At 42.5% G+C, this 20,768-nt stretch overlaps 1 protein-coding gene across 1 annotated transcript in view; it reads right to left on the bottom strand.

Annotated features, from left to right (window-relative positions):
• Window positions 1-20,768, bottom strand: part of SAE1 (SUMO1 activating enzyme subunit 1) — a 64,584-nt gene that overhangs the window by 40,841 nt on the left and 2,975 nt on the right. Inside the window, exons 2-5 of the mRNA XM_045531328.1 lie at window positions 10,911-11,022; window positions 4,521-4,694; window positions 2,315-2,457; window positions 264-363 (exon numbers count right to left, since the gene is read on the bottom strand). Of these exons, the coding sequence (XP_045387284.1) occupies window positions 264-363; window positions 2,315-2,457; window positions 4,521-4,694; window positions 10,911-11,022 (529 nt within the window). The remainder of the gene's footprint in view (window positions 1-263; window positions 364-2,314; window positions 2,458-4,520; window positions 4,695-10,910; window positions 11,023-20,768) is intronic.

Raw genomic sequence — 20,768 nt, forward strand, 5'->3', positions numbered from 1 at the left:
AAAGTTTGAGACAGAGCATACAAAAATCTGCATTTCTGATTCTCTCAAAAAAATCATATCTGGAATCACTGGGCCCACATTCCCTCATGGCAACAGCTGGCTGGCACTAGGCAGGAGCAGCCTCTCTTTAGATGGGACAAGCATCAGCCCCTCCTTTCCAGGCTACTGTACAGAGCTCACTTCTCTCATTTGCAATTGTAATCGCCCATCCCGTATAAGGTCCCAGGGTTTCTGACCTCTACCCTCCCCACCATTACACATACCTTTTTGACCATAGTTGTTTCAGAAGAATCAAGTTTTGTTCTCTTGGTATCAGGTCCATCTTCTACTCCCTGGCTAACTTTGGCAACTTTGGTTTTCTCCCTAGAGGGTGATAAGGAAAGGAAATCAAGTTCTACCCTGTGAATCATGCCATTAGAATAAAGAGTATCACTAGCTTACAGACAGTGGTTGAAAGTAAAAGCTTTGGAGTCAGACAGATCTGGGTTCAAATCCCAGCTCTGCCACTGATTACCTGGTAAGTCAGTTAGCCACTCTGTGAGAATACCAATTCCTGATAGGATTACTGTAAGAGGAGAAATACAGTAATATGTACTGCTCAGCACACTACACAGGACATAGAAGCTCTCAATAAACGAAAGTGATTACATTGGAGACATTCTATCTGAATCATGAAATAAACAGCCCAATTCAGCTCCTCTCCTCTCCTCTGCTGTGGGGAGCTCATGTTAAAATTATCTGGCCTTCAAGGTTCATCCATGTTGCAAAAGAAAATAAACAAAAATAAATAAATGAAATAAAATAAAAGGCCGGGCATGGTGGCTCACGCCTGTAATCCTAACACTCTGGGAGGCCAAGATGGGAGGATCGCTCGAGCTCAGGAGTTTGACACCAGCCTGAGCAAGAGCGAGACCCGGTCTCTACTAAAAATAGAAAGAAATTAGCTGGACAACTAAAAATATATATAGAAAAAATTAGCTGGGTACGGTGGCATATGCCTGTAGTCCGAGCTACTTGGGAGGCTGAGGCAGTAGAATTGCTTGAGCCCAAGAGTTTGAAGTTGCTGTGAGCTAGGCTGACGCCACGGCACTCTAGCCCAGGCAACAGAGTGAGACTCTGTCTCAAAAAAAAATAAATAAAAATAAAATAAAATAAAATAAAACAATCTGGATTGGGCCTGGCACAGTGGCTCATGCCTATAATCCTAGGACTCTGGGAGGTCAAGACAGGAGGGTCATTTGAGGTCAGGAGTTCGAGACCAGCCTGAGCCAAGAGTGAGACTCCCATCTCTACTAAAAATAGAAAAATTAGCCAGGCGTCTTGATGTGCGCCTGTAGTCCCAGCTACTTGGGAGGCTGTGGCAGGAGGATCACTTGAGCCCAGGAGTATGAGGTTGCAGTGAGCTATGATCATGCCACTGTACTTCTATCCTGGGCAAGAGACACTATCTCAAATAATAATAATAATAATAATAATCTGGCCTGCTTTCTACTACTGTTGGCTTCTTTATCCATCTGTAATGTGCCCAAAAGAACTAGATTTTCCTATAGCCATAAAACACTAGAGTTAGGAGGTATCTGGAACATGTCTGCCCTTCCCCCATCTCAATTTTACAGGCAAGAAACTTGCAGACTAGAGAAATTTCAGTGACTTGCCTAAGAGGCTGAACAAAAGAGCAGTTCTCAGTCTCTTGATAGAAAGCTCCACCCCACCACACAAGGCCTCTCTCAGTCTCTCATTAGCAAATTGGCGGGGAGGGGTCAGAAATTGCAGCCAAAAAAATCAACTCATATAGCTTTATGATACTGTATCATCTGCCATCTTTCATCTAAAACTACAAATTCAAAACACTGCAGGTCCCATCATGTGAGAATTACCAAGGTCTGTAGCCTCAGTGTTCAAAATGAGAGGATACGGTCTTTTTGTTCCACCAGAGCAGTCTCTGGATCTTGGTGCTTTTACAAGGTAGACTTTGGCTAAATGTGCCTACAGAGTTACCCATCTAACTGCATAGCCTTCTCTATGCAGAAAATATGACTTCACCACCTGAAGTCCAGATTAATCAAATAAATACCCATGTGGTACACTATGATTGCTGTAGAACTTTGCTTGCTTTAGTCTTTAGATTAGACCATCATTTTGGAGGGCTGTATCTCCTACAATTCTGAACTCACAATCCATTGTATTCAGTAAGCTGTTAATGACTCAGTTTCAGAATGTTCTAAGTATTATAGTAAAATACTTTCCTTTCCCTACCAGAAATAAAACTAAATTTTGAAAATGTTATGTTCTCCCCTCCTCTCCCAACACTTACTCTACAAACTCATGCTCTCCAAGATTGGCAAATGTGTATCCATGGTAGCCAAAAACATCTCCTGTAAAGAATTTGATGCTATTTTTGTGACAGATCTGGTCAATTTTAACTATGATATCCCTGGAACAGCAAGTCAGGCACACCTGCAGAAAGAAAGAAATTGGCTGGGTGTGAGTTTTGTGAACTGTGAATCACTGCCCTGATGTCTAAATAAATCTTAATGAACAGTCTCTCTGGGCATGTTTAAAGCCCGTTTCAAACTGGTACAACAGGTTCTTTGGGTCCTATGGTTAGAAGACAAAAGAAATGTTGCAGGTTTCAGTGTGTAGAAAATGTAAATTATGAGATCATCAGTTTATGCAACCAAAATAAAATGTCTTTAGCTAGAAAGTAAAGCCATTCAATACATTCATTTCCCCTAATGCATGAACATATACATATTTCATAATTTGCATGGATAAAAAATTTAGCAATTATTTCTAAACTATTAAATCCATTAAAATCCAAATAAACTACTGTGAGAAGCAAAACCAGTTTTTTTAATTGACCCAAAGGTCACGTTTAAATATGAGGGCTTTTTTTTCCGTTTCTTTTGATTGATATGTTAAGATAAAGAAGATAAACAAGTCCTGTTGAGATCACTTTTCCACAGATTGCAGTGTGAAACTTTATCTGAATTTAAGGACAAAAGAAAAGGTTACAGACTAAGTGACCTTCCATTCAGACTTAGACAATGAACTGGTGATTCACTCAGTGGAATTATCAGTGTTGCTCTGGGGCTTCTAGGTTGTGTTCCAGTAAGTTGAGGTATTGGAAATGGCTAAGTTCTACTGCACAAAATACCATCTTTTCGGGAGCAGCCTTCTGATCATGGTCAAAAGACAACTTCCAAATTGCACATGCTTTCTCCTGAACAAAAGAACATTTTCATTTGATAGACCCTCTTTGCTGTTGTCTAGCAGCCTGAATACTGAAATAACACTCACAGAGAAATGTGTTCCTTTAGTGTTTCAAAGGATGCAGCCACCCAAGGAAAAATCACATCTAAAAGGTAAGAAAGCCACAGGTGAACAAGCAACCAATTGATCAAATGGAACCCCGTAGAGTCAAAAGCGACTATAAAACCTACAAGGACCCGCCACATATGGCCCATGAGGCAGTCATCCTGGCCCCATGCACATGTGTTATACAATCAACTGGCCTCATGCTTCAGTTTTAACAAACCCTTTCTCTAATTCTACAAGTTCAAGGGACACCTAGAATAAACTAAACGTGGTTACTATGGATAAGAAAATGAAGAGACACGTCCAAATGGAAAGTGTCCCAATACCTGGAGTTAAAAAATAGAAGGGATTGGAAAAAAGAATACAGGACAAATGCACAGATGATCCATCATTCCAAGCACATATTTGAACAGATGCACGTATGAAATATAATAGTGTGAAAAACAAACTACCCAACCCAAATTCTAACCTCTCCTGTAATGAGGCCTTCATTTAAAAAACAAGTAACTCATCTGTGACTATTGCACAGTTATCCAAGATTTGTTCAGCTTTTTTAGGGTATAGGGAACTACGTCTGAAAGGTCACAGACACTGACATATAATTGAATTTATCCTTTCACCTCCGTATAGATTTGGCAATGAAACCCAATGAGGTTGGATATGCCTCATTTGGCTTAGGACCACAGTGATTTTGTCTAGTTATCCATGGCAACATGGTCAAAGTGACTGTGCAAAACAGACAGACAGACATAGATAGACCAAGATCAGGTGTGCTCTTTCTCAAGACAAAACACAAGCTGTAGTTTGATATTTCTAACAAAAAAATGCCTCTGCCACAGAAATTAATCACCAACTTGTTCAGTTTTCGGAAGAAAACATTTGCAATAACATGGATTAAAGCTATGCAAAGATTCTGGAAGGAAGACAAAACACCAAAGATGAAACCTGGTCTAGGGGAACATATGCCCAGAGAAGAAGCCAGCAGACAGCAAGTCGCTAACAGTTTCAGCAGATCCAACAGACTGGACCTCTCTAGCAACACATTCCTGCAATATACTAAGCCTAAAAAACAGAACAGCTTATAAATCTACTTGGGAAAAAGCTTAGACTTTGAGATGTGAATGCTCTAGTATCACCTGGTATACATATAATTAATGCCTTAATTTGCTTAATTCCCATAGATTTTATACTAAGAAACTTACAGCATCAAACTCAGTGAAAAATGACTCAGGTTTCTTCTCTATATCCTCAGTGTCCACCTTCACATCGACCATGGGGTTGAGATTCTGGGCTCTCTCCAAAGAAGCTTCAGCCCTATTTCGGCCAACAGACCCAGTACGAATCAGGAACTGAGCTCCAGGATCTTCTGGAGATACCTAGGAATAATATTTTTTCATTCTTGAATATTTTGGGAAAATAAATCTCAAAGACAACTTCTCAGTTTTAAAGGATAGCTAAAATACCCATTATCTAATTTTATTACTGTTCCTGCAGCAATTTGCTTAACTCAGGCTTCCTACTCTCTCCTTCCTTCTGAGGCTTTAAAATAGGACATTAAACTTCTTTTACTGGTCACTGATAGTTAAAGAGCACCCCCTTGTGTTTACAAAAAAAATTCATTCTAAACAGAAGTCCATGCTTTCCTCTTCCACTTAAATTTGTAACTGCTAACAAAACCACTGATTACCAGTGAAAAGAACTGACTAAATACCTACCATGTGCTCAACCCTAAGCATTCCAGCATATCAGACCAGTGCAAAAATAAGACACAATTAAGAATGCTTGAAATGAACATTTTTTAAAAACATTTTTAAAGACAGGGTCTCGGTACATTGCACAGGCCAGTAGTGCAGTAGCTATTCACAGGCTCCATCACAGCACACTGCAGCCTCGAACTCCTGACCTCAAGCGATCCTCCCACCTCAGCCTCCCAAGTACCTGGGACTACAGGTGCCCACTGCTGAGCCTGCCTTCAAAATGAATTCTTGGCCAGGCGCCATGGCTCACACCTGTAATCCTAACACTCTAGGAAGCCAAGGCGGGAGGATCGCTTGAGCTCAGGAGTTCAAAACCAGCCTGAACTAGAGCATGACTCTGTTTCTACAAAAAAAAAAAAAAAAAAAAAATAGAAAAATTAACTGGGCATGGCAGCATGCCTGGAGCCACAGCTACTTGGGATGCTGAGGCAGGAGGATCGCTTGAGCCCAAGAGTTTGAGGTTGCTGTGAGCTATGATGATGCCACTGCACTCCAGCCGGGTGACAGAGCAAGACTGTCTCCTTAAAAAAAAAAAAAAGGAACTCTTAAAATCAATTAAAATTCAGAAAGGTGGAGAGATAAGCAGAAGATAGAGCAGAAAAATGATTCCATCCCAAGGCTGGACATCAGTAGGGCAGAGCCTGAAAAGATAGAATAATATAATCCCCTAACAGCCATCAGTAGGATTACAGAGTCCATACTGCTCACAAAACACTTCTTCACACATGAAACATCTAAGTTAACCATTAATCTCTGCAAATGACCTAGCCCCTTTACCAAGACTAGTTCAACAGAAATCATCTCCCTTCATCTCCTACCAACTATCCACAGCACACACTCTATATCTCACTTTCCTGCCTCCCAGAAAATGAGCTGGCCCTCTTCCCATGACAGACCCTCTACCAGTGTCCCTGACCCATCATCCTGCTTCCTCAGGATCTCATTATGTGCTGAGAGGCTGTGCATCACCATGGTTAACAGCAAGGGCTCTGGAATAATTCAGGCTGGATTCAAATCTTTCATTCAAATCCTTGTTCAACCTCTTACTATGTGACCTTGAGCAAGAATGCAGGAGTCACATGTGAAATGGGGATGATAATAAAACATGCACTTACAAATCACTCCATCAGTGTGAGTTGTCATTACTATCGTCCTCAGATCACACCTTCCTTGCTATGCTCTCTTTCGCCCTTGCTACACATTCCAGTCTCTATTTGGGCCTTCTTACGTATAGCTGTCCCCATCTCAGAACCACTCATCTGTACGTTCACTCTGTATAGCTCCATATACCAACTCAATGCCTCTTTTAGTTTCTACCAAAATTTCCTGTTATTTTTCAAATCACTCTCACTGGTGCAGATTTCTCCTGATCCATTTGAGTCTTTTTTTTTTTTTTTTTTTTTTTGAGACAGAGTATCACTCTGTTGCCCGGGCTAGAGTGAGTGCCGTGGCATCAGCCTAGCTCACAGCAACCTCAAACTCCTGGGCTCAAGTGATCCTCTTGCCTCAGCCTCCCAAGTAGCTGGGACTACAGGCATGCGCCACCATGCCTGGCTAAATTTTTCTATATATATATTTTTAGCTGTCCATATATTTTTTTTAGCTGTCCATATAATTTCTTTCTATTTTTTAGTAGAGACAGCTCTTGCTCAGGCTGGTCTCGAACTCCTGAGCTCAAACAATCCGCCCGCCTCAGCCTCCCAGAGTGCTAGGATTACAGGTGTGAGCCACCGCGCCCGGCCCACTTGAGTCTTTTATCAAACTGTCTGCCATACATTTCCTCTAGGATACCCCATAGGCCCTTCATGGGCTGCCATACTTGCTGTCTCTATTGATGAACACACACCAACACCCAAGCCAGAAACCTGCTCTTCCTATCCCTGATATTTCCTTGATAGCAGCTACACAGTGAGGTGGGTGAGAGCATGGGCTCTGGAGTCAGATGCCTGGGTCCCGTCCACACCACTAACTACTAGGAGACCTTGGGTGAACCAGTACTTTACTTCCTTTTCCTCTATGTAGTTTCCTCTATGTAGAACCGAGATGACAGCAGGTCCTAGATTTCAGAGTTGTCATGAGGACCAAACGAGATGATACAACAACTGTGAGAATGGTGCCCAAAGCGTTCCGTGTCAGTTGCTCTAGTTATTCCTTGCATTCCTAAAGCCCCCCCACACAGACCTACCTATTCTACCACCCAACATGTGTCTCATGTCATGTGCTTCTTGTCATCCCTATCACCAAGGCCATCGCCCAGACCCCTTTCACCTCTCACCAAAACTAAGAAAACAGCCTTCTAAGTGGTCTTCTGCCCTGTATTTTTTTTTTTTTTTTTTTGAGACAGAGTCTCACTCTGTTGCCCAGGCTAGAGTGAGTGCCATGGCGTAAGCCTAGCTCACAGCAACCTCAAACTCCTGGGCTTAAGCGATCCTACTGCCTCAGCCTCCCGAGTAGCTGGGACTACAGGCATGCGCCACCATGCCCGGCTAATTTTTTCTATATATATTTTAGTTGGCCAGATAATTTCTTTCTATTTTTAGTAGAGATGGGGTCTCACTCTTGCTCAGGCTGGTCTCGAACTCCTGACCTCGAGCAATCCACCTGCCTTGGCCTCCCAGAGAGCTAGGATTATAGGTATGAGCCACCGCACCCAGCCTGCCCTGTATTTTGTGCCAACCCTACTTTATACAGTAATTAGTAACTACAGATAAAGTCCAAAGCTAACCAGGTCAGCTCGTCTCCTCATTTGAAACTTCAATGAATCCTCACCACTTAGAGGATTAAGTAAAAGCTTACCATGGGGCTTCCTAGCAGGCCTTCCTGACCTAGACCTCACCTGCAACCTGGCCCCACAACTCTGTCTCACACTCTAAAAACACTAAACTGCTTGTTATATTCCATTCCTACCACGCTATTGGATGCCTTTGTGCCACTGCTAATGTCCCCTGCCTAAAACATAGCCCCTTAACTTGATAAACCCCTCCTTGTTCTTTAAGAACACATTGGAACTCCAGAAAACCTTTCATGTGTCTCTCTACCACAACCTGAGTCAGGTAGCTTGCTCTGGTTTCTGAATAAAACTTGAGAATGGAAGCCAGGCGCGGTGGTGCACACCATAAGCCAAGCTACTCGAGAGGCTGAAGTGGGAGTATCCTGTGAGCCCAGGAGTTCAAGGCTACAGTGCACTACGATGGATCCTATGAATAGCCACTACACTCGAGCCTGGGCAACACAGTGAAACACAATCTCTTTAAAAAAAAACAAACTTGTGGCCAGGTGCGGTGGCTCACACCTGTAATCCCAACTCGTTGGAAAGCCAAGGTGGGAGGATTGCTTGAGGCCAAGAGTTTCAGAATAGCCTGGGCAACAAACTTAGACTGTGTCTCTAAAAAAATTTAAAAATTAGCCACGCATGGTGGTGTATACCTGCAGTCCTAGCTACTCAGGAGGCTAAGGCAGGAGGATAACTTGAGCCCAGGAACTCCAGGATATAGTGAGCCATGATCAGGTCACTGCAAGCTGGGCCACAGAGCAAGACTTTGTCTCAAAAAATAAAAATAAAAATAAAAAAAATAAATAAATAAACCAACTTCAGAATGGGAAACAAACCTTGACCTAGCAGACTTCAGGGTACTCAGAAGGTACTCTCAGATACTTGTTGAATGTAAGCCAAATAAAAAGCTCTAAGGGGCAGGCATTAACATCTTCATTTTAGAGATGAACAAACTGAGTCTGAGAAGTTTAAGTCCCTTTTCCAGCTTGAGGAGCTGGGATTTTGAGCCCAAGTCTGCATGATTCCAAAGCCTTTGCACTGTTGTAGCACTGCCTCCCTGGGGAGCTCCTAGTTAGGCAAAGAACACAAATAAATTGCAAAGGGGAGAATAATCACAGCATGTTCACAAACCGTTAAATTTATCTGACGGAAATCAGGTTGGGTAAGTTGACGGGGACCAGGCCATATGAAACCAGTGGTTCTCAACCCTTCCTGGCTATTAGACTCACCTTGAGAACTTTTATTTTTAATTAACTCCCTGGGCCAGGAGTGGTGACTCATGCCCATAATCCTAGAACCTTGGGAGGCCGAGGCAGGAGGATCACTCCAGCCCAGGACTTTGAGATTACAGTAAACTATGATCATACCACTGCCCTCCAGTCTGGGTGATCATGTCTCTTTAAAAAAAACCACAAAACCTACCGATTATTCTAAAGTGTAGCTAGGGTTGAGAACCACTGTGTCAGGCAGGTGGAAGGCACCATAAGACCACCCAGGAAAGAGATGAGGGATGACAATCAGCCTGTTTACTCTGCCACTAGGCAGCACTCATCACACTGTGCTGATGTGGGGTCAAAACCACACCTCTCATTGTTATATGAGTGTCCCCCATTCTTGGGTTCATGTAACCAGATGCGGAAGTCACGATCCCCACATGGTTTCATTTTTCCACAGCAAGGACCTTCTTAGGCATCATCCTTCCTTAGGTCTCTGCTCTTAAATCCTCTTCTACACAAATTCTTCCCCAAGATGGGGTGGTCCTGCCTCTAGAGGGCACTGCGGTTGGGGAGATGTCAAAGCAGTCAGTGCTCAGACCATTAAAAACCAGGCAGCTTGCTTGCAGGCATTTTCGTCTTAGATTTTTAAATTCTATTCAAAATCCAACTTATGGCTGTGATGTTAAGTGAGACAACCCACATTCCTCTTCATATTGTAGTAATAATTTTAAAAAAATAATTCCAGGTTATTGTTTCTCTCCTGAACCCCGAAACAAGGTGAGCTTTTAAAACTTTCATTAACATTCACTTCTGTCCACAGAGCCTATACTTTACACTGTGTGCTAGTTACTTAGTCTCATGACAGAAACCCTGTTCATTGCCTAAAATGAAAGATACAAATAATATAATCTGACATCACAATCTCCGAAGTGTTTTACCCCCCCAAGAAAAGCCATGATTTCTGGAATTTGCTTTAAAATGTTGTCCAAAAAAAAAAAGGAAGGAGATTAAAAAATTCAACAGGAAAGCTGTCTTTTTAAAATAAAAAAAAAATTCAACAAAATATCAGTATCTGGAGAAGTCAGGTAGATGGGTATCAAGTACTAATATTATTCTCTCTACTTTTATATACATTTGAAATTCTTTATAAAAGAAAACTAAAATGTCACTGAGGCATAAGGATGCAGCAAAAGCACTTATTTTCACCTTGACCATGACGCAGTCAAAGCTACACTGGAGTTGGGCACTTCTATTAATATATTATTAATCAAACAGCACTATGTTAGATAATTAGTATTATTAGATGCTTGCTATGTACAAGCATGATGCTATGCAGTCCACACACATTCTCTCTAAACCATTTTTCAAATTAACATCTGTGGACCATATACATCAAAATCTCCTGAGACACCTTTTCAATGTACATATTCCTGAGCCTCATCTCAGACCTAAATCAGAAGCACTGGGGATGAAGGCTACACCCTAACAAAGCCTCCCGGGCAACTCTGTATTTTCAATTAGTTAATCAGGTAGTTTTTAGACACAAATGGAAAACCACTTCTTTACTCTTCACGAGTATCCACCAAGGGAGATGTTACTAACTCCATTTTACAGACAGGCAAGCTCAACAAGGTGATGTGAATCTCCAGCTCACCCAGCTAGATGCAGTGGAGCTGGAATTCGAAACCAGCACCAGCACCTTCAATCTCCAAAGGCTACAGTTCTATTCATGCTAGCCCTCCTTTCACAGCCCTGATGGCACAAGTAGGCACTCACACAATCTGCTAGTGTTCATACTGAAGACAGGAACTGGAGCAGGGGAATGAGGAGGTGATAACATCGCACCTGTTCGTGATCCAGCATGGTCAGTCCTTTCACTCCTGCCAGGATGAGATTCTTGGCAATTTCAGCCCCAAGTCCTTTCATGCCGACAAGAAGCACCCGGGAGGCCCGCAACCTGTAAGGCAGACATTGTTAACCTGACGATACAGAACAGTGAAGCCTGATGGATCACAGAAGAACAAATCAACAGGGAAATCATTTTGGTTTTCTATAGTGAAAACTGAAGCATCACAGTCTCACATCTATACAGGCTCCAATCCACACTGCAAAGAACAATTCATTCAACAAATATTTATTGAGGGCCGGGCGCGGTGGCTCACGCCTGTAATCCTAGCACTCTGGGAGGCCGAGGCGGGTGGATCGCTCGAGGTCAGGAGTTCGAGACCAGCCTGAGCAAGAGCAAGACCCCGTCTCTACTAAAAACAGAAAGAAATTATCTGGACAGGCAGGGCGCAGTGGCTCACGCCTGTAATCCTAGCACTCTGGGAGGCCGAGGCGGGTGGATCGCTCGAGGTCAGGAGTTCGAGACCAGCCTGAGCAAGAGCGAGACTCCGTCTCTACTAAAAAATAGAAAGAAATTATCTGGCCAACTAAAATATATATAGAAAAAATTAGCCAGGCATGGTGGCGCATGCCTGTAGTCCCAGCTACTCGGGAGGCTGAGGCAGTAGGATCGCTTAAGCCCAGGAGTTTGAGGTTGCTGTGAGCTAGGCTGACGCCACGGCACTCACCCTAGCCCGGGCAACAAAGTGAGACTCTGTCTCCAAAAAAAAAAAAAAAAAAAAAAAAAAATTATTGAGTATCTACTAAGCCAGACACCCCTCTAAGTTAGTGTGCAAATACAGCAGTGAGTAAGACAGACATAGTCCCTGCCCTCCCAGAGGAGGAGACAGCTAAACAAATACGGAGATAAATAATACAACAAACAGTGCTGAAAGGCCAGGTGAGGTGGCTCACACCTGTAATCCTAGCACTCTGGGAGGCCGACGTGGGAGCATCACTTGAGCTCAGGAGTTCAAAACCAGCCTGAGCAAAAGCAAGACCTTGTCTCTACTAAAAATACAAAAATTAGCCAAGCTAGAGGCTCACTGCACTCCTGTACTCCCAGGTACTCAGGAGGCTGAGGCAGGAGGACCACTCAAGCCCAAGAGTTTGAGGTTGCAGTGAGCTACAATGACACCACTGCACTCTACCCAGGGCAACAGAGCAAGACTCTGTCTTTAAAAAAAAAAAAAAAATGCTAAAAACAACCATAAGGATCAAGGATGTTGGAGGATGCTATTTTAGACAGAGTGATCATAAAAGCCTTTCTGAGGAGGTGGTATTTGAGCGAAAATCAAAACGAAATAAAGGACGACCACACAGATATTTGGGAGCAGAGCATTTCAGACAGAGAGGCTAAAGAGTTGGAAATGAGGACAGACAGAACCAGGGGCCCCATCATGAAGGCAATGGAAGGATTCTGGATTATCTTCTAAGCATGATGGAAAGCTAGGGGGCAGGGGTCACTTAACGGAGAGAGGATGGTGGTGGCTCAGACTAGTATGATAGCAGAACAGGTGGTGAGGAGGGATTGAAGCTATAATACACAAGCAAAATACATGGTGGCATGAAAAGAGGATATATACAGGAATTGTTTAGATCTTCCTAAATCTGTAAAACGACAGAAGATGAGGCTTAAAAAAGGCATTCAGGACCAGCCACAGTGGCTCAAGCCTATACCAGCACTTTAGGAGGCGAAGGCAGGAGCTCAGGAGTTCGAGACCAGTCTGGGCAACATAGTGAGGCCCCAGCTCTACAAAAAATTTTTAAAAATAAGAAAATTAGCTGGATGTGGCATGCACCTGCAGTCCCAGCTACTTGAGAGGCCGAGGCAGGAGAGTTGCTTGAACCCAGAAATTCGAGGTTACAGTGAGATATGATTGTACCATTGCACTCCAGCCTAGGTGACAGAGCAAATTAAAAAAAAAAAAATTTTAAATAAAAAAAGGCAGTGGGCACAGTGGCTCAAGCCTGTAATCCTAGCACCCTGGGAGGCCGAGGTGGTAGGATTGCTTGAGCTCAAGAGTTCTAGACCAGCCTGAGCAAGAGTGAGACCCCATCTCTACTAAAAATAGACAAAATTAGCCAGGCGTGGTGGTGCGTACCTGTAGTCCCAGCTACTTGGAAGGCTTAGGCAGGAGGATCTCTTGAGCCCAGGAGTTTGAGGTTGCTGTGAGCTATGCTGCCATGGCGCTCTAGCCTGGGCAATAGAGTGAGACTCTGTCTCAAAAAATAAAAATTTAAAAAAATAAAATAAAAATTAAAAAAGGCAGTCAGAGGTTGGGCCATCCCAAGACTTGACGCAACAGGAGGAAAAATAGGTCTACTATATCTTATCTGAAATCTCTTGAACCAGAAGTGTTTCAGAATCATAGTTTTTTTTTTTTTTTTTTTTTTTTTCTTTTTTTTTTTGAGACAGAGTCTCACTCTGTTACCCAGGCTACAGTGCCGTGGCATCAGCCTAGCTCACAGCAACCTCAAACTCCTGGGCTCAAGCAATCCTCCTGCCTCCGCCTCTCGAGTAGCTGGGACTACAGGCATGCACCACCATGCCCAGCTAATTTTTTCTATATATATTTTTAGCTGTCCATATGATTTCTTTCTATTTTTAGTAGAGATGGGGTCTTGCTCTTGCTCAGGCTGGTCTCGAACTCCTGAGCTCAAACAATCCGCCCGCCTCGGCCTCCCAGAGTGCTAGGATTACAGGCGTGAGCCACCTCACCCAGCCTCAGAATCATAGTTTTTCAGATTTGAGAAAGGAGATATAGACTTTATATCATGTATCATGAAACAACCCATCAGAATGTTGGGCAGCATCCTATAAACAAACTCATTAATATTTCTGTAGCAAATGTATGATTATTCACATTGAAAACGATTAGTAAGAACTAAGAATAGTCTCACATAAATTCAACTTCTGCTGGCCAATGAGTTTGTTATTAATTTATGTAATAAGTAGATTCTCTCCAAATATCAGTATTACAGAGAACATGTAGAAACTCTTTCCCAAAAATGATTCTATTACGGTCACAGCACTTGCATGTAATTAGACCAGGAACCTTTAATAATGATGAAATAAAATAAAATCGTATATTGATTCTTTTTCCCCCCTTTGGAATCTTTCTAGCCACTGTATTGATTCTTAATGCTAGATTTTGGATTTCCTTTGCTGATACAATCAAAGGGTAAAACTGGGACAGGGTGGATATTGACAATACTACTCTCAAAAGCATGTGTCTGGGTCTCACCTTCTCCATTATCGCTTTTTTCCTATGGGGCCTTCTATTGCCATGTCATAGGTTAGCAGACATGAGCCTTTAAAGTGACAATTCCACTTCATTAGAAGGAGGGAATTGGGAACAGGGTTTATAACATGCAAGCAAGGTAAATAACACGTTAGCAATGAGCAGGTCTCTCATCACAGACTTACACCATTGTATCTGAGAGTGGAGGGGGGAAGGAAAGCTATATAGACTTTCCAGAGGACCTCCAATCCCTCACAAATCAGCACATATATAATAAGCAATATTTCCAAAGAGAATATTGTACACACATCAAACCTCTGACATCAGAAAAGTTGAGCACCCTTGCATTAGCTGCACCCTCTAGGTCTCTGCTGTTCCAGATAGTCTACAAGCCCTCCTTTCACCTGGTCCTGCCACTGCCACACCTGGAATTCTACCTTCCAAATTCTCTTTCAGTCTGAGTGACTGGGTCTTGTCCTGTTTGGCTACTCAAGTAGCTCACAGATAGCTAGCACACCCCAGCTCTCCTCTGGTAATCTGTACCTGCAAACATTACCAATGGCCTCCTACTCCCCAAACCCTCTAACTTTCTCAGGCTCTGTTCTCCTTGATGTTCCATCAGCAATGGGCATTGCCAATCACTAGTTCCTTTTAAGTGTGAAGACTTGGGTTTGAATTCTGGCTCCGCTGCTTCCCAACTGGGTGACCTAGAAGACTACACGATCTCTCTAAACTTTATTCATCTGTAAAATACGGATACTACTTTTAATCCCCTCGACAACCTAGTAAAATGTATGTGCAACAGCACCCAGCATAATACCTGGCATAGAACATGTTCAATAAATGTTACTTGAACTTATTCAACTTCTCTTCAATCTCCATTGCCTTAATTACAAAAGGGCTCAGTAACAGGTTTGATTCTGATTAAAAAAAAAAAAAAACCTGACAGAAAAATCAATCTGTATTGGCTCTATCCTACTTTATCATACTCTACCAGCCTTATCTCCCACTAGTACCAGATAACTTCAGTTAACGTTACTCACTCCCAAACATGCCTCTGGTTTCCCACCTTCAGATTTTAAATCACAACATTCCACCCTCCTGAAATGCACCATCTCTTCCTCTCTCTATCTAGCCAAGCCTTTCCCCCAGACTTCAAAACCCAATTCCAATGCCATTTCCTCAAAAAGGCCTTTCTCGTCATGGCAGACTTAAGTGAGCACTCCCTCCCTGAACTCTTCCAGCAATAATGACATATAAATGTCTCTGACAACCAATCTCCTCTCCGTGACCTACATTCCTACATAGCTCTACAGACTCTGGAGTTTTTTTTATTCAACTGCCATCAACACTGAATATCATGTTTATGTTTTTAATCCTTAACTAAGCTAGTGGCCCTGAGACCACAGTTTATTTATAGCTCAATTACATGAAAGTGTTTTAAACAGCACCTGGCACACAGTCAGCAATTAATGAATGTCAGCTATTATTATTCACACTCTCTGATGTAGCAAGTCCCCTTCTAGGAATCAACCCTGCAGAAATACCCAAGTGGGCACAAAAATTAGGCACAAATATATTCACAGCAGCGTCGTCCACCCACTTCCCTCCATTTGCACAGCCACCACCCTCGTATGAGCCACCATCATTTCTCACCTACAGACTACAGCAGCTATAAACCAGCTCTCCCTGCTTCCATTTTTGTCCCCTACGATCCACTATCCCCATCTCGGAGAGATCTTTTAAAATGTAAACCAGATTATATTACTCTCCTGTTCAAAATTTTTCAGTGATTCCCTATGCAAGCAACTTATTCAGGACTCAAATGTCCTGAATACATTCTCATCTCATCTCTTCCTACTCTCTTCCCTTGGTAACTTCCCTACAGCCACACCAGCTTTCCTTGCTCTTAGAAAATATCATGCTTGCTCCTACCTTAGGACCTTGGCATTAGTGGTTCCTGTTACTTCTTCCCCCACCATTTCAAATGACCCATTCTTTAGGTCTCAGCTCAATTGTCACCTCCTTAGAGAAGTCCACACTGGCCACCTAATCTACACCCTTTTTTATCTGGAATTATGCTACTTGTTTATATGTTTATTTCCACTCCATTAAAATGTAAACTGAAGAAACTACTGTATCTCTAGCACCTATGACTGTCACCCAAGTGTCCAGCAGCAGAATTACATAAATATGGTACATAGTCCAGGTGTGGTGGCTCACACCTGTAATACTACCACTTTGGGAGGCTAAGGTGGGAGGATCACTTGAACCCAGGAATTCCAGACCAACCTGAGCAACATAATGAGACCCCCCATCTCTACAAAAAATACAAAATTTAGCCAGGTATGATGGGATGCACCTGTGGTCCCAGCTACTTGGGAGGCTGAGGCAGAAGGATGGCTTAAGCTCAGGAGTTAGAGGGTTGCAGTAAACTATAATGATACCACTGCACTCTAGCCTAGGCTAGAGTGGGACCCTGTTTCAAAAAAAAAAAAAAGATCAAACAAAACAAAAAAATCGGCCAGGTGCGGTGGCTCATGCCTGTAATCCTAGCACTCTGGGAGGGCCAAGGCGGGAGGATTGATCAAAGTCAGGAGTTCGAGACCAGCCTTAGCAAGAGCGAGACCCCATCTCTACTAAAAATGGAAATAAATTATTTGGACAACTAAAAATATATATAGAAAAAATTAGCCGGGCATGGTGGCTCATGCCTGTAGTCCCAGCTACTCGGGAGGCTGAGGCAGGAGGATCGCTTGAGCCCAGGAGTTTGAGGTTGCTGTGAGCTAGGTTGACGCCATGGCACTCTAGCCCGGGCAACAGTGACACTCAGTCTCAAAACAAACAAACAAACAAACAAACAAAAAGAAAGAAAAAACAAAAAAATCTGGTATGTAATAAAATAATAGCTAGCATTTATTGAACACTTATTACACACCAAGCACTGTTCTAAGCTCTTTACATGTATTATGTCATTTAATTCTCATGACAATCTTATGAGCTGGTACCTTGTTATCCCTATTTTCCAGCCGAGAAAACAAGCAGAAAGAGGTTAAACTAGCTTTCCCAAGGTTGCACAGCTAGAAAGTGGCCAGAAATTGGCTAGCAGGTAGGGGCAACAATAAGGTAGAGTGACTAAGATGATGCGCTCTAATGCAACACTGCTGCTCTGGTGCACATATACCATGGAAAACTAGGCAGCCATTAAAAAGAGTGAGACAATGACAGTAGTTAACATTCATTAAACAGTTACTACATGCCAAGCACTGTTCTAAATTAGCTCTATTAACTCTACAAGGTATGTATCATACTATTACTATATTCCTGTTCTACAGGAAGGAAACTGAGTATGATAGAATAATGACACCCCCCCACCAAGATGTCCAAACCCTAACCTCTGTGACCTATGAATGTTACCTTACATGGCAAAAGGGACTTCACAGATATGATTAAATTAAGGATCTTGAGATAGGGAGATTAAATTATCCGGATAGGTCCAATGTAATCACAAGGGTCCTTAAAAAAATGAGGCAAAAGTCACGCAAGGTGGCACACACCTGTTCTCCTAGCTACTCAGGAGGCTGAGAAGGAGGATAGTCTGAGCCAAGGAGTCTGAGGCCAGACTGGGCAACACAGCGAGATCCCATCTCTTAAAAAAAAAAAAGAGGGAGGCAGAAGGGTCAGAGTCAAGACAAGGACCTGTGATGACAGAAGCAGAAGTCATCATCAGATGGATTTGAAGATGTTGTGCTGCTGGCTTTGGAGGCAGAAGGGGACACCAGCCAAGAAATGCAGGTGGCTTCCAGATACTAGAAAAGTAAAGCAAACATTCTCCTCTAGAGCCTCCACAGGGAGTCTGGCTCTGCTGACACCTTGATTTTAGCACAATGAAACAGATTTCAGACTTTCAAGCTTAAGTACACACTCCTTCCCCTCCAGGGAAGGCCACAATTCCTGGCTTCTTCACCTCCCTGTTTCTCGACCACACCTGAGCCTCAAATACTTAAAAGCAACCATCAGACAGTGTTACCAGGATCATCACCTTCTCCTCTTCAGTGTGCACTCTGCCACTGTGCCACCTTAGGAATGACAGTGGTATCCAACTCTCAGGGTTGTTACAAAAATTAAACAAATAAATGTTTGCAAAGCACTTAGAGAAGTGCCTGTCACATAAGCTCTATATAAGCAAAACAAACTGCACTTCCTCCTAAGACTCCAACACTCAAGCTCTCTTTACTAGAAGTCTTGGTTCAAAGAGAGTTTGCTAATCACTTAACAGCACTTTAGGGAGATTTACTATATTTCAGCTCATGCTGCCATGCAAATACAGTAATACACAATCCTCACAACAAACTGAGCAGCTAGGTATTATCATCTCATTTACTGATGAGGAAATCTGAAAGGTTAAATGAATAGCTGATCTAACTTCAGAGGCCACAACATAAACCACTATGCTGTATTCTTAAGACGCTCAAATAAAGAAGAAATAGTTTAGGTTATAAAATGGAAATTTGGCTTTCATTAAAAAGCAGTTTTTGGCTGGGAGTAATGGCTTACACCTGTAATCCTAGGACTTTGGGAGACCAAGGCAGGAGGATCGCTTGACCCCACAAGTTCAGTTCAAGACCAGCCTTAGCAACATAGCAAGACCCTCTCTACAAAAAATTTAAAAAATTAGCCAAGCTTGGTGGTGCCTGCCTGTAGTCCCGCCTACTGTGGAGGCTGAGATAGGAGGATCACTTGAGCCCATGAGTTTGAGGTTGCAGTGAGGTATGATGCCACTGCACTCTACTCTAGCCCAGGCAACAAAGTGAGACCTTGTCACACACACAAAAAAACAGTTTTCTAAAAACCTAGAGAACTTAAATGGTTCAATTACTTTCCCGCTGACTCTTGCTTTACTTTTCTCAACCTACTTCCTATGTACCTTCCCTTTTGTTGCTGGTGATTTATTCTCGTCCAATAATTGTAGCTGTAATTTACTGGTGCTTTCTGTGAGTAGACATGATCCATGCATTATCTCATTTACTTCTCAACAATCTTATAAAGTAAATTCTATTATCTCCATTTGATAAATGAAAAAACTGAACCACAGAGAAGTTAAATGTATCCAAGTTTAAATAACTAGAAAGTTTTGGAGCTGAGATACAAACTCAGCTGTTAATCACAATAAAGTTGCCCTTATATGAAACAACCAGGATTGGCCTCTATCTAGTACACAGTACATACACGCTGAATCTCTTTTATGAAAAACATATGGCCTAGGAAACCAATGGAAATTCTTTTGAATTGCAGCAGTAATGGGTAATGAGCATAATATTTGAAAATGGGGAAGTTGGCAAGCCAGGTGCAGTGGCTCACGCCTGTAATCCTAGCACTCTAGGAGGCCAAGGCAGGAGGATCATTTGCTCTCAGGAGTTCGAGACCAGCCAAAAGCAAGACCCAGTCTCTACAAAAAATGGAAAAATTAGCTGGGTGTGGTGGCATGTACCTGTAGTCCCAGCTACTTGGGAGGCTGAAGCAGGAGGATTGCTTGAGCCCAGGAGTGTGAGGTTGTAGCGAGCTATAATCACCCCCTGCACTCTATCCCGGGCAACACAGCAAGACCCCATCTTCAAAAACAAACATTTATTTCACTTAGGGTGAATGCTGGAAAAAGAAGAAAAAAAAGAAAGCAAAAAAACCAAAAATAAATATTTATAACATGCTTTGCCAGCATGATGCTTACAATCTACCTCCCTCTTTCCAGTCACACTCCCTTCCTCATTTTTAGATACGGGATAAAATACTGCTGCACGCAAGAAGAAAACTTAGACATGCCTTGATGTGACAGGCAATGCAAAAACTGCTGAAGCACACATTCTGAGAACATACACAGCAGCCAGCCTACCTCTATTGTAGAAAATGAGCTGTCAAAGAAATAGCAGTGAACCTGAAGTTAGAGACTTAGACTCAAGTCCTAATTCTTCCATTTAGTTGGTATGTGACCTTGGGAATGTCAGTTTCATTTCTTGAACCTCAGCCATAAAATGGGTTATGCACCATGGCAAGACATGCAAACTCACATGCTTACAGGGGCCAGGCAGATACATTGGAAGAGTAAAGCTTCACTGATGGAGCCAATGACAAACCTGCCCTGTGTAAAAGAGGCAATCTCTACTTAGCTCCAACCAACATAGGATGTCTGGCCTTTCTATTTGTCAAGAGAAGCTAGAAATCAGAAACCGAAATCTCCAGGTCTTAAGAGAGGAGGAGACATTTTCCCCCAACTTCTCATCATAAAAATTCTCAAATGCACAGAAAAGTGGAAAGAATTAACATTCTGCCCTATTGATTTCATCCATACACCTACATAAATACATCATGACACTTTGGCATGCATCTCCAAAAGTAGGATATTCTCCTTCACAACCATACCATTTTCACATCTAGAAAATAATTCTCCAAAGTGTAAACAGGACCAAATATTCAAATTTCCCATATTGTCTAAAAGATTGTATGTCTGTATGTATGTATTTAGTTAGTTAGTAAGTAGGCACGGGGTCTCCCTATATTGCTCAGGCTGGTCTGGCAC

Source organism: Lemur catta, chromosome 19 (genome assembly GCF_020740605.2).
Source record: "Lemur catta isolate mLemCat1 chromosome 19, mLemCat1.pri, whole genome shotgun sequence".
Classification (NCBI taxonomy): Eukaryota; Metazoa; Chordata; class Mammalia; order Primates; family Lemuridae; genus Lemur; species Lemur catta.